General features: G+C 37.7%; 1 protein-coding gene across 2 annotated transcripts in view; it reads left to right on the top strand.

Moving 5' to 3' along the window:
- Positions 1–14,734, top strand: part of LOC124136483 (ras-specific guanine nucleotide-releasing factor 2-like) — a 977,843-nt gene that overhangs the window by 654,376 nt on the left and 308,733 nt on the right. For both annotated transcript variants that reach the window (XM_046502407.2, XM_046502406.2), the window contains one exon: positions 5,320–5,423. In XM_046502407.2, coding sequence (XP_046358363.1) covers positions 5,320–5,423 — 104 coding nt within the window. The remainder of the gene's footprint in view (positions 1–5,319; positions 5,424–14,734) is intronic.

Here is a 14,734-nt window from a genome sequence, read left to right as displayed (position 1 = left end):
CCCTCACGTATCGGTAATTGTTTCTCTCATCCTACTATGCTGTGGCGATATTCACCCCAATCCAGGGCCGAAATATTTCAGAGACCTTAAAATAATACATTTGAACGTACGCAGTTTGAAAGATAAAACTGATTTACTTGACGCAGAATTTTGATCATATGATATGATATGTCTAACAGAAACCTGGTTGCATGCAGACATTGATATGTGTTGATATAGCAATACCTGGATACCACCTACCATTCAGGAAAGACTCGTGGTGGCGGTGTCGCGATCAATGTCAAAAGTAATCTACACGCAAAACATTTGTGCTATCTTGACATTCCTAGGCTTGAGGCGGTATGGGTACAGATAAAATGTAAAAACCGTTCTTACCTAATCGGTTCCGTCTATCGAGCAGATAAGAGTGCGGCGTACTGGGATCTGATTGAGGAATCTATCGGTAATGCAGTCGATCTGAACATGTACACTGTCGTTGTCGGTGACTTTAATATTGACGTCATTCGGGAAAATCGAACAAAAATAGATTACCTTCAATTAATGTATGATCTTAAACAGATAATATCAGAACCAACTAGAATTACACCACATTCAAGTACCTTGATAGATTTGATTTTTGTTTCTAATGTTAAAGCAGTAAACGAATCTGGAGTTCTTGACCCTATCTGCAGTGACCACTGTCCGATATATGTGACCATCAAAGAACCAATTTCTCTCCCTACAAACTATAAGAGCAAGGTTTATAACTATCCCTTAGCTGATACAGAAAGTATGAACAGGTGTTGACGTTGAAGGTTTATTTTCTTCTAAAAATATAGAGAAAATTGTAACCAATTTAACATCCGCAATTACGAGGATCTGTGATGAACACATACCAAATAAGACTGTCACCATCAGACCTGCAGATCCTTGATTCGGAAACGTAATCGTTTACATAAAATTGCCAAAAAATGTAACCATCCAACTAAGTGGGCTAATTTCAGATCAGCAAGAAATAAAGTTACAGTACTTCCGCTATCAGAACTGCTAAACAAATATTTGTCTCTAAAATTGAAGATACTGTTAATAACTCGCCTTGTACCAAAACGTGGTGGCGCCTGATTAAAGCGTTTATAAAATCACGCAACGATAACAGCCAATTCCCAACAATTATTTTCAATGATACAGTCTACAATGGCCCCGAAGAAATCGCCAATGTCTTAAATAACTACTTTACTGCTCAGTCGAAAATTGAAGATCAAAATCGAGATGTGCCCGACCCCCTGGTTCCCCGTAACTCAACATTATCTAACATCACTCTAACCCGCGATGACGTCAGAGATATTCTATTGTCATTGGATACATCAAAAGCGACCGATCCGGACGGAATAGGAAATAAAGTACTTAGATATACCGCAAATAGTCTAACATCCATACTTACGAAATTGTTTAATTTATCACTTAGCCAGTCAATTTTTCCCTGTTTATGGAAAGAAGCATCAGTAATACCTATCCACAAAAAAGACAGCGTACATGAATGTTCAAACTACTGTCCTGTCACACTCACATCTTGTTTATCGAAAGTCTTTGAGAAATGTGTATTTAAATATGTATTCAACTTCCTAAGAGATAACGACCTACTAACAAATCTACAATCAGGATTTATGCCAGGAGATTCCACATCAAATCAATTAACCTATTTGTATAATTTCATAGCTAAAGCTCTTGACGAAGGAAAAGAAGTTAGAGCAGTCTTCTGCGATATAAGTAAAGCCTTTGATAAGGTATGGCATAGAGGAATTATTAATAAACTGAAAACTCATGGTCTCCAAGGCGAACTATTAAAATGGTTTGAAAGTTATTTAGAAAATAGAGTACAACGGGTAGCAATTAACGGGTACAAATCTGACAAGAAAGCTGTGCTAGCTGGAGTACCTCAGGGCTCAGTCCTTGGACCACTCCTTTTTCTAATAAACATTAACGATATTGTATGTGATATTGACAGTAACATTCGTCTCTTTGCAGATGACACTCCATTATATGTTATCATAGAAGATCCATCAGTTGCTGCTACCTGTCTTAACAATGATCTAGATACAATTTCACAATGGGCCCGTAAATGGCAGGTTACATTTAACCCAAATAAGACCGAAACCATCCAATTCTCACGTAAAGCTAAACAGTCTCTAAAGCCGAACCTACTTATGGACGGAACAATCATAAAAGAAGTCAAAAGTCATAAACATTTTGGAGTGACACTCCAAAGCGACTGTACATGGACTGATCACATTAATGATATTGTACAAAAAGTTTGCCCTATGATCAGTTGTCTGAGGAGTTTGAAATACCGATTATCACGTAAAACCTTGGATACTATGTATAAGTCCTATATCTTGCCAACATTTGACTATTGTTCCCATATTTGGGATAACTGTACGTCTGAGCGTATATTAGAAAGCTTACATCTTGATGCCCTGAGAACTATATGTGGTGCCATTCGTTGCACAAGTCATAAGAAACTTTATAATGAAACTAAATCTCAATCCTTGCAAGATAGAAGATACTGCCAAAAATTAACATTTTTCTTTAAAATGTATAACAACCAATTCCCAAACTATCTTTGTGATTTGATCCCAAACTTTGTCTCCGAAACTACAAACTATAATTTAAGAAACAGTTCTGAAATACAAGGAATTTATAGCCGTACTTCTTCTTACGCCAAATCCATTTTACCAGACACAATACACCTATGGAATGCTCGACCAAAGTCCAAAGAGTCAAGTAGTCTGTCAGAATTTAAAAACCTAATTACGAAAACCGAAAATAAGACTTATTTTGACCTTAGCTATGGCACTCGATTCTGTCAAATCGTTCACTGCCGCCTCAGATTCGGTTGTAGCGACCTAAACGCCGATAAGTATTATAACAGACATTTAATTGACAGTCCGTGTTGCTCATGTGGATATCAGAGTTTACTTGCTGTAACTTTACTCAGATAAGACTTAATATGCACTTTTACACTACCGGTTATAACTTGGATACTATTATGAACGGAAACAATGAACTTGCTCACTCTGAAAACCAGAAATTAGTTGAATCCGTCCACGATTTCATCATCAAGACAAAACGTTTCAGCTCTTCACAAATTAATAATTAAATTAACCGGACAATAACCTCATGATTGACTATTACTTTTGTTACAAACGACTTGTTAGACACACACAAGCTGTAATTTTCTATTTATGTTCACTTTGTATTTGTATTTGATGTAATATGTACAAACATATTATTTAAATAATGTCTATATCGATGACGTCACATCCTTCATTTCAATATGTAATATATGTTGTATAGGAGCGGTGTTAACATAAGCTGTAAAGCTTGTTCACCAATCCCAACTCATTTCAATGAATAAAAATATGTTATCCCCCTTAGATACAAAGAGATGGATTGATAAGGATGGTGTAACTACCTATGCTTATGGTTTATTTAGGGCGTTAATACTGTAATACATCTTTAAGATAATATAGAAAATTTCATAACCAATCAACTCATGTTATATATCTTAAGAGACCAAATCAGATTGGTTGTACGACGTTGGCCTCCTTCGAGTTCACCGTGCTGGTATAAATATCTCACACTCACTCTATCCGAAAGTTTTTGTTCTTTGCCACGGTGCTGAAGATTTGGAAGTCATGTCATTTATATGTTTTGCATCTTACCTTATCATGAGGAAGAAACAAGAGGTCAGCCTGATGAACTTCATTCGTTGTAAAAATATCAAACTTTTATATATATAATTGGGGCAGGTAAGTATATTTGCCATATTGCCTGTTTCTTTAACCAATCCTTGGACACTTCTTTAGATGCCTAAGCCACAGTGGCTAATTTTTGTATTGCTCCTATACCTTTCAAATATCCTTACGGGCTATAGTAAATTTTATCCATTATTAATTAATATTGATGTTTCTTTTAATACAACGCATGACAATCGTTGAATCGCATCACAGGTTTTGCATAAAAAATTACCTCTGTAGTAGTTGTATAGGGGTATAAATCTGGCTCCAGTGGAAGTGGTCCAGAATCACCATTACCTATAAAAATTTATATCATTTACAACATAGAAGCATTGATAGGGTTCAGGAATGGCTCGGGTCGTGGTGAGCCAGAACCCTTTTCATTACAATTTTGCTTAGTCTCAAGATGATTATTTGACCGCAACGTGTTTTTTGCATGAACAATTACCTCTGTAGTAGTAGTAGTAGTAGTAGTAGTAGTAGTAGTAGTATAAATCTGGCTCCAGTGGCAGTGGTGCAGAATCACCATTCCCTATACTACTGACTTGTTAACCTCTCATAGTTGGGTTATACAGCAATACACATGGCTGTTGTGTTTTTTCTTCTCCTGGCAGTTTGTATTACAGTCGAACCCTTTTATCTCCATCGTAGCGGTAACCATGTTATAGCTTCAAAATATCCTGACATTCAAGATACTGAAGCTTGGAGGACATCCAGACAGATCAAGTATTAACAGCATTATAGACCAATAGCAGTAGGATTGCTAACACAAGAAATTAAGAACACAACACGTGTGTGCGATTACAAATCACATGTTTTAATGCGAGACAACGGCTGTCCGATTTTCGATCACAAACGTTGATATGGGTTAATTTCGTTTATCCAACATACTCATTTATTCGACATAATTTTATGCAACCAACAATGTCGGATTAACGGGAATTGACTATTCGTGTTTGTTTTTGTTATGTGTGATCTGGTTTTACTGAACTTAATATTGTAAAACAGCAAACGGATTATAATTTTGATTATTAATCAGTTGGGATGATCCAGTTATCAATCCTGATTTTACACTCAGTCCCCAGCAGTAGCCAGTAAATTACGTGTATCACAGTATTTTGTTTTGCTCATTGGTAATTTGCAATAACATGGAGATGTATCTTGTTTTGGTTTATTGAAAGATGCAGATAATTCATGAGATCAATGAGATAGTGCTATAAACATGATCTACAGTTTGTGTAAGCTTTTCCAGTGATATATACTTAAACTGTTATGGAGGTATGGGGGTAAAACATCATGCAGCTTCATATTTACTATTATTTTCAGGTCATATGTTCATTTTGGTTGCTCATACAAAATAGGATAACATAATAGTATTATCATAAGAATGCATAAGAAAATGGAATTACTCTGTATCAAAACTCAGAATCACTGATAGAACTGTTGAAAGGTTCACAAACTGAATACCATCTCAGATTTCTCCAGCATGACTTTCATAAAATGGCTATATGTATAAGTTTTATACATTTGTTCTCTTTTGCAGGTGTTGATCCACATTCTCCCAAGAAGCGTGAATCTGTAATTTTTACAGCTGCCACCATGAGAGTTCTCAATGTCCTGAAACACTGGGTTTCGAAACATCAACAGGTAAATGTAGTATATCTTCTTGTAATAATCCCCCTTTATGCCCAAACAATACCATCAAACATCTCATCAATATTGTACAGTTATAATTAGGAATCCCCCTGTAAATGTAAATGCTAAATGGTTTTGCTTGCGTTTAAGGACTGCCACTGTGGTCAACCATACAGATGTTACCTTCATCATACCTGATGTACTTTATTAGCTCTGTACTAAAAATCTGATAAGTTTTGTGAGCAGGAATTAGATAACTGAGATAACTACAGTGACACATACCCAATAGTTTCATGACACAGTTCTTTTTTTGCAGACCAACAGAAATAAAACATGTGGTGGCATATTTCTTTTATTCACTTCCACACATTGTCAACCAGCCAGTGCATGATTAAATAAACAATTCCTCATATCCTGTGTCCTTAATTACACATTGTCACTCCGTGTCAATAGTCTAATCAGGAAAGTTCACAAATCTGCAACATCTCACTTAGAGAATTTGAAAAAGTCAAGTTCTTCTTGCTTGAGCATAGTATTCACTCAGGCAAAGTATATGTTGACTTAAAGTTTCAGTCAATATTCATATTGCCTTAAAGTTAGACGACTTGATTTATTAGTCTCATTTTAATTTGATCTATTTTAATTGTTGGTTATATCAGATTTCACTTGTTTGGTTTGCTGCAATAAGATCGTATCCAGATGCCATTCTCTCTCTTAGTGAGATGATCCTGATATACCATTATCCATTTGTATGAGCTCAGGCATTGACTGCATGTTGACAAGCTTGATCTGACCTCAAGATACAAATTCATTCGACAGGATGAGTTTAAGAACCACGCCCTTTGTTGTGATTTGTTTACGCTTCTTTTGACATTCAATGCAAATTGATTTGTATAGTTCGACTACCTCACAAGTGATATTACCATATTTTATCAATGCTTTCAACATTTTGTCATGACCACCAGATGGCCTCTCTTAAATATGTCAAACATGTCATCGATATATGCAAAGTATATAGGTTCTTGAGCACTGTCATTGCATTTAAGAATTTACTTTTCAAAATCACCACACTGAAGAATTTCATACTGGCCAAAGATGATGTTGTTGTTATCATTATTATTCGGACTCCAAGTCGAAAGGCTGGAAGCCCTGTTGTAATTGGCTGATATATTTTTTTTTTATTAGGGCTCCAAGCAAAAAGGCTGTAGAGCCCTATTGTAATCATTTGATTTGTTATTATTAGGGCTCCAAGCAGAAAGGCTGTAGAGCCCTATTGTAATCGTTCGATTTGTTATTATTAGGGCTCAAAGCCGAAAGGCTGAAGTGGCTATTGTAATCGGCCGATTTATTAGGGCTCTATGCCCGAAAGGCAAGAGACCTATTGTAATTGTTCGATTTATTATTATTATTCTTTATTATTATTATTCTTTATTATTAGGGTTCTATGCCTGAAAGGCAAGAGCCCTATTGTAATCGTTCGATTGATTATTATTCTTTATTAGTGCTCTATGCCTGAAAGGCAAGAGACCTATTGTAATCGTTCAATTTATTATTATTATTCTTTATTATTAGGGTTCTATGCCTGAAAGGCAAGAGCCCTATTGTAATAGTTTGATTGATTATTATTCTTTATTAGTGCTCTATGCCTGAAAGGCAAGAGACCTATTGTAATCGTTCAATTTATTATTATTATTATTCTTTATTTTTATTATCATTATTATTATTATTATTATTATTATTATTAGGGCTCTATGCCTGAAAGGCAAGAGACCTATTGTAATCGGCCGATTTATTAGGGCTCTATGCCCGAAAGGCAAGAGACCTATTGTAATTGTTCGATTTATTATTATTATTCTTTATTATTAGGGTTCTATGCCTGAAAGGCAAGAGCCCTATTGTAATCGTTCGATTGATTATTATTCTTTATTAGTGCTCTATGCCTGAAAGGCAAGAGACCTATTGTAATCGTTCAATTTATTATTATTATTCTTTATTATTAGGGTTCTATGCCTGAAAGGCAAGAGCCCTATTGTAATAGTTTGATTGATTATTATTCTTTATTAGTGCTCTATGCCTGAAAGGCAAGAGACCTATTGTAATCGTTCAATTTATTATTATTATTATTCTTTATTTTTATTATTATTATTATTATTATTATTATTAGGGCTCTATGCCTGAAAGGCAAGAGACCTATTGTAATCGTTCGATTTATTAGGGCTCTATGCCTGAAAGGCAAGAGACCTTTTGTAATTTATTATTATTATTCTTTATAATTAGGGCTCTTGAGTTCAATCGTAACTCAAGAAAATCTAAAGGCTCTAGGCTCAAGGACTAAGGGCAGGTAACTCAAAACAACTTTAAAAATCGCAATTTCAACAGCTCATATCTCCATCACGAAAGCTCCAATGACTTCCAAACTTCTTGTACAGGTGCGGAATCAGACGCCCAACAATTTCTACTCAAATCCAATGTAGCGAAATTGCTTCGTTTGGCCGCTATATTGGATTAGAGGTTTTTGCACTGTTTTTTACCATTTTCCTCAGTACTTGTCTCCCAAAATGTGCTCAGCTAAAACTACCAGCTCAAAAGCTTCCAAACTTTCCATACTTTGTCTCCAAGTACCATACTACCAAGTTTGCAGAAAAAATGCTGAGATATGTCTTCCATGGCCGCCATATTGACTCCAACTTAAGTCAAGTTATTTTCAAACTTTTGACAGGACATCTTTAGCAAGCTCTGGCACTGGAAACTTATCAGGTACAGCACTTGAACAACCTCTGTAGTATCTTGCTTTGGTTGCTGAACAACTTCTCTTCTTGCTCATATGTCAAAAGTCACGTGATGTGGTGGCCATATTGGATTTTGGTAGCCTCTAATAAAATTACTTGACAAACTACGTACCTGCTAAAGTTCTTCATAGAAAGTACTACAAATTACCACAATGCACCAGCATCAGACGCTGAACATTTCATGTTCTAAGCTGTTTGTCAAAAGTTGCGTCATTTGGCGTCCATATTGGATTGAAGACCGTCAGAATGCAAAAAGTGATAAAAACGGCACAAAACAGCAAATATCTCAGCCAATATTGGTCCAATAGCTACCATATTTTGCATGTGACACCGTCATAAGATACCGATCATTTTCGATCGGGCCGTCAAAATGGATATATCGAGCCGTTTGGCCGCCATTTTGGATTTAAGTTTTTTTCCTTCAGGTTGCCATGGAAACCAAACTTGACAACGGAATGAATTGATATTCACAGCACTATTAGATACAGACCATGGGAAGATGTCTGCAAAGTTTCAGCTATGTACGTTACATAGTTCATGAGAATATGACAAAACAAGGTTTTGGTGGACAGACCTGCGGACGGACAGCGGACATACTTTTCGTCAAATTTGACCTATACATATGATAGAACAGGTCGGGGTAAGGCATAAACACCAATCGCTTCCACCATACATGCAATTACAGTCGTGTCATAGCTCGCCAAAAAAAGTACATTTAAATTACCTTGAACCCTCGACCTTGGTGACCTTGAATTTTTGAAAATGTTTTTAGTCCTGCTACCCGATACCTGGGTCAAAACTGCCAAAATCGCAAAAATAACGATTTGCCTACAAGGCAAGAGCCCTATTGTAATTGTTCAATTTATTATTATTAGGGCTCTATGCCTGAAAGGCAAGAGACCTATTGTAATCGTTCGATTTATTATTATTCTTTTTTAGGGCTCTATGCCTGAAAGGCAAGAGACCTATTGTAATCGTTCGATTTATTAGGGCTCTATGCCTGAAAGGCAAGAGACCTATTGCAATCGTTCGATTTATTAGGGCTCCAAGCAGAAAGGCTGGAAGCCCTATTGTAATCGTTCGATGTATTAGGGCTCCAAGCCGAAAGGCTGTAGAGCCCTATTGTAATCGTTCGATTTATTAGGGCTCCAAGCCGAAAGGCTGTAGAGCCCTATTGTAATCGTTCGATTTATTATTTATTATTATTTATTATTCCGCCGTTTTTTGTTCCAGAGATAGCAGTTTAACCACTGGCTCGATTTTGTTCAAATTTTGTGTGTGTGTGCAGGGTGTTAGGTACCAAATACCACAAAAATTCCAAGGCCGTAGGCCCTATGGCCAAGGGCAGATAACTGAAAAACAAGTATTTTTTGAAGATATATTTCGCCTTATTGCTCCGCAACCGCTTGTCCTATTACTTTCAAACTTTACACATGTCTGCTGCTTCGGGTGCTTAACATTTTCTGTTCTTTGACCTTGGTCATTGGTCACGTGCTTTGGCAGCCATATTGGATTCAAAGTTTTTACGGGGTTTTGGGGGTACCTGTCTTCAAATCCTATCTCCTCTGAATCCAATGCATGAAATGCATCCAAACTTTCTGAGTACTGTCTCCATACATATCACATCAAACTCTGTTAGCCGATTTTGGATATCTTTTTTAGTTGCTGCCATATTGGATTCAAGGTTTTCACAGGGTTTTTTGGGTACCTGTCTTCAAATACTATCTCCTCTGAATCCACTGCATGAAATGCTTTCAAACTTTCTGAGAATTGTCTCCATACATAACACACCAAACTCTGTTAGCCGTTTTTGGATATCTGTCTTAGTGACGGCTCTGTTTGATTTTGATTTTGATGATTTCTTTCACCGAATTTTTCCTTTATATAAAGATCACATCTTGTAAGGTTCTCCACAGAAACTATTGAAAGTTTACATGAAGTTAGTGTGCCATATGTACCTCATCTTTTGTTCTTGGTTGCATGCTAAAAGTAACACCGCCTGGTGGTAATATTGACAAAATACCGAAAACATCGCTCAGAAAACTCAGGATTATTTCCCTTTGACCGTCAAGTGTCTTTTGCAGTATGTATACTACCCTTGAAGATGATGGTTAGAATTGGTCTTCAGCAACCCATGCTTGTCTCAAGAGGCGACTATCGGGATTCGAACATTGTCTGGGTGGTAAATGGGTTTAGAACACTCTGGTTAACTCTGACACACACCAATTTCTTAGTGTTGAAATCCTGCAAACGGTGACTATCTTTTGACGGAGTTGGTACAGGCAAACCATTTGAGGATTCGAATATGAGGATTCGAGGTCGGAAATGGGTTAAAAACACACTGGGACATATGTGGGGATGTCTCACAAGCGGTTCATTACATTTAACGGCGTTGGTACAGGCAAACCATTTGAGGATTCGAACATGGTCGAAGTCAAACATGGGTTAAGAACACACTGGGACACATGTGGTGATGTCTGACAAGCGGTTCATTACATTTAATAGCGTTGGTACAGGCAAACCATTTGAGGATTCGAACATGGTCGAAGTCAAACATGGGTTAAGAACACACTGGGACACATGTGGTGATGTCTGACAAGCGGTTCATTACATTTGACGGCGTTGGTACAGGCAAGCTATTTGAGGATTCGAACATGGTCGAAGTCAAACATGGGTTAAGAACACACTGGGACACATGTGGTGATGTCTGACAAGCGGTTCATTACATTTAATAGCGTTGGTGCAGGCAAACCATTTGAGGATTCGAACATGGACGAGGTCGGAAACAGGTTTAGCACTTTATCTCAGCAATACGACATAAACCCGGGGCCCTGACGAACTCAGAACGCTCATCCATTTGACTGGAGCCCAACTGACAAAGAAGTTACAGTCTGGTTCAGAGTCACCAAGCCGAAAAGCTGAAGAGTCCCAGTGCTATCGTTCGATTTAATATTATTATTATTCCGCCGATTTTTGTACCAGAGCTAGCATAATAACCACTGCCTCGATTCCATTCAAATTTTGTATGTGTATCCAGATACTTACGTACCAGATACCACACAAATTCCAAGGCCATAGGCCCAAAGACCAAGGGCAGATAACTGAAAAATAAGCAATTTTAAAAGCTATATTTTGCCCTATTGCTTCGCAACCGCTTGTCCAATTACTTTCAAACTTTAGATGTGTCTGCTGCTTTGGGTGCTTGACATTTGATGTTCTCTGACTTTGGTCATTGGTAACGTGGTTTGGCAGCCATATTGGATTCAAGGTTTTCACATTGTCTTTTGGGTACCTGTCTTTAAATGCATACTCTTCTGAATCCATTGCATAAAATGTTTTCACACTTTCTGAGAATGGTCTCCATACATAGCACATCAAACTCTGTTAGCCGATTTTGGATATCTTTTAAATCGACGGACCTATTGGATTTTGATTTTGATCATTTTTTTCACCGAAATTTGAATTTAAAGATCATATCGTGTAAGGTTGTTGACAGAAACTATTGCAAGTTTACATGAAGTTAATGTGTCATATGCATCTCGTTTTTTGTTCATGGTTGTATGCTAAAAGTAACACCGCTTGGTGGTAATATTTGATTAATATTTGGGACACCCCTGGAACACGCAAATTTCGTAGCGACGATTTCCGTTGACTATCTTTTGACAGAATTGGTACAAGCACACCCTTTATGGATTCGAACATGTTCGAGGTCGTAAATGGTTTTAGAACAGACCTGTACACCCTGGCACACGCCAATTTTGTAGCGGCGATACCCTGCAAGTGATGCCTACATTTGACGGATTTGGTTCAAGGAAACCCTTTGAGGATTCGAACATGGATGTGCACTGTCCACACTGTTACTTGGAGCCCGCCATTGCTGCTTGCAGCTTTAATTATTTATTATTATTATTTATTATTCCGCCGATTTTTGTACCAGCGCTAGCAAAATAACCACTGGCCTGATTTTGTTCCAATTTTGTGTGTACATGAAGACTGTTAAGTAATAGATTCCGCCAGAAACCCAAGACCGTAGACCCAAAGGCCAAGGGCAGATAACTGAAAAACAAGTATTTTTTGACGATATGTTTTGCCCTGCTGCTCCACAACCGTTTGTCTGTTTAGTTTCAAACCTTGCATGTATCTACAGCTTCAGTTGCTTGATAATTTTTGTTCTTTGACTTTGGTCATTGGTCACGTGGTTTGGCAGCCATATTGGATTCAAGGTTTTCACAGGGTTTTTGGGGTACCTGGCCTCAAATACTATCTCCTCTGAATCCACTGCATGAAATGGTTTCAAACTTTCTGAGAATTGTCTCCATACAGAACACAACAAATTAGCATAGCCGTTTTTCGATATCCTGTTTGGTTGCGGCAATAATGGATTTTGATTTTGATCATTTTTTTTCACCGAAATTTTACTTTAAAGAGGTTCTCCACAGAAACTATTAATAGTTTACATGAAGTGAGTGTGTCATATGTACCTCATTTTTTGTTCTTTGACTTTGGTCATTGATCACGTGGTTTGGCAGCCATATTGGATTCAATGTTTTCACAGGGTTTTTTGGGTACCTGTCTTCAAATACTATCTCCTCTGAATCCACTGCATGAAATGCTTTCAGAACATAACAAGTTGCCATAGCCGTTTTGGGATACCTTTCTTGGTGACGGCTCTGTTTGATTTTGATTTTGATGATTTCCTTCACAGAATTTTTCCTTTATATAAAGATCACACCTTGTAAGGTTCTCCACAGAAACTATTGAAAGTTTACATGAAGTTAGTGTGCCATATGTACCTCATCTTTTGTTCTTGGTTGCATGCTAAAAGTAACACCGCCTGGTGGTAATATTGACAAAATACCGAAAACATCGCTCAGAAAACTCAGGATCATTTCCCTTTGACCGTCAAGTGACTTTTGCAGTATGTATACTACCCTTGAAGATGAGGGTTAGAATTGGTCTTCAGCAACCCATGCTTGTCTTAAGAGGCGATTATCAGGATTCGAACATTGTCTGGGTGGTAAATGGGTTTAGAACACTCTGGTTAACTCTGGCACACACCAATTTCGTAGTGGTGATGTCCTGCAAACGGTGACTATCTTTTGACGGAGTTGGTACAGGCAAACCATTTGAGGATTCGAACATGAGTATTCGAGGTCGGAAATGGGTTAAGAACACACTGGGACATATGTGGGGATGTCTCACAAGCGGTTCATTACATTTAACGGCGTTGGTACAGGCAAACCATTTGGGGATTCGAACATGGTCGAAGTCAAACATGGGTTAAGAACACACTGGGACACATGTGGTTATGTCTGACAAGCGGTTCATTACATTTGACGGCGTTGGTACAGGCAAACCATTTGAGGATTCGAACATGGACGAGGTCGGAAACAGGTTTAGCACTTTATCTCAGCAATACGACATAAACCCTGACGAACTCAGAACGCTCATCCATTTGACTGGAGCTCAACTGACAAAGAAGTTACAGTCTGGTTCAGAGTCACCAAGCCGAAAAGCTGAAGAGTCCCAGTGCTATCGTTCGATTTAATATTATTATTCCGCCGATTTTTGTACCAGAGCTAGCATAATAACCACTGCCTCGATTCTATTCAAATTTTGTATGTGTATCCAGATACTTACGTACCAGATACCACACAAATTCCAAGGCCTTAGGCCCAAAGACCAAGGGCAGATAACTGAAAAATAAGCAATTTTAAAAGCTATATTTTGCCCTATTGCTTCGCAACCGCTTGTCCAATTACTTTCAAACTTTAGATGTGTGTGCTGCTTTGGGTGCTTGACATTTGATGTTCTTTGACTTTGGTCATTGGTCACGTGGTTTGGCAGCCATATTGGATTCAAGGTTTTCACATTGTCTTTTGGGTACCTGTCTTTAAATGCATACTACTCTGAATCCATTGCATGAAATGTTTTCACACTTTCTGAGAATGGTTTCTGTACATAGCACATCAAACTCTGTTAGCCGATTTTGGATATCTTTTAAATCGACGGACCTATTGGATTTTGATTTTGATCATTTTTTTCACCGAAACTTTACTTTAAAGATCATATCTTGTAAGGTTCCCCACAGAAACTATTGAAAGTTTTCATGAAGTTAGTGTGCCATATGCATCTTATTGTTTTGTTCTTGGTTGCATGCTAAAAGTAACACCTTTGGTGGTAATATTTGATTAATATTTGGGACACCCCTGGAACACGCCAATTTCGTTGTGGCGATTTCCGGTGACTATTTTGTTACGGAATTGGTACAAGCAAACCCTTAATGGATTCGAACATGTCCGAGGTCGGAAATGGGGTAAGAACAGACTTGGACACCCTGGCACACGACAATTTCGTAGTGGCGATACCCTGCAAGTTGTGCCTGGTTGTGCCTACATGTGACGGTACATTTGGTACAAGGAAACCCTTTAAGGATTCGAACATGGACGTTTGTGCACAGTGTAACTTGGAGCCCGCCATTGCTGCTTTGCAGCTATATTTATTATTATTATTATTATTCCGGCGTTTTTTGTT

The sequence above is a fragment of the Haliotis rufescens genome, unplaced genomic scaffold (genome assembly GCF_023055435.1).
Source record: "Haliotis rufescens isolate VD_foot unplaced genomic scaffold, xgHalRufe1.0.p SCAF_1, whole genome shotgun sequence".
Taxonomy (NCBI): Eukaryota; Metazoa; Mollusca; class Gastropoda; order Lepetellida; family Haliotidae; genus Haliotis; species Haliotis rufescens.
Note: the sequence above shows the minus strand (reverse complement) of the source record. Positions and strands in the feature narration are given on the sequence as shown.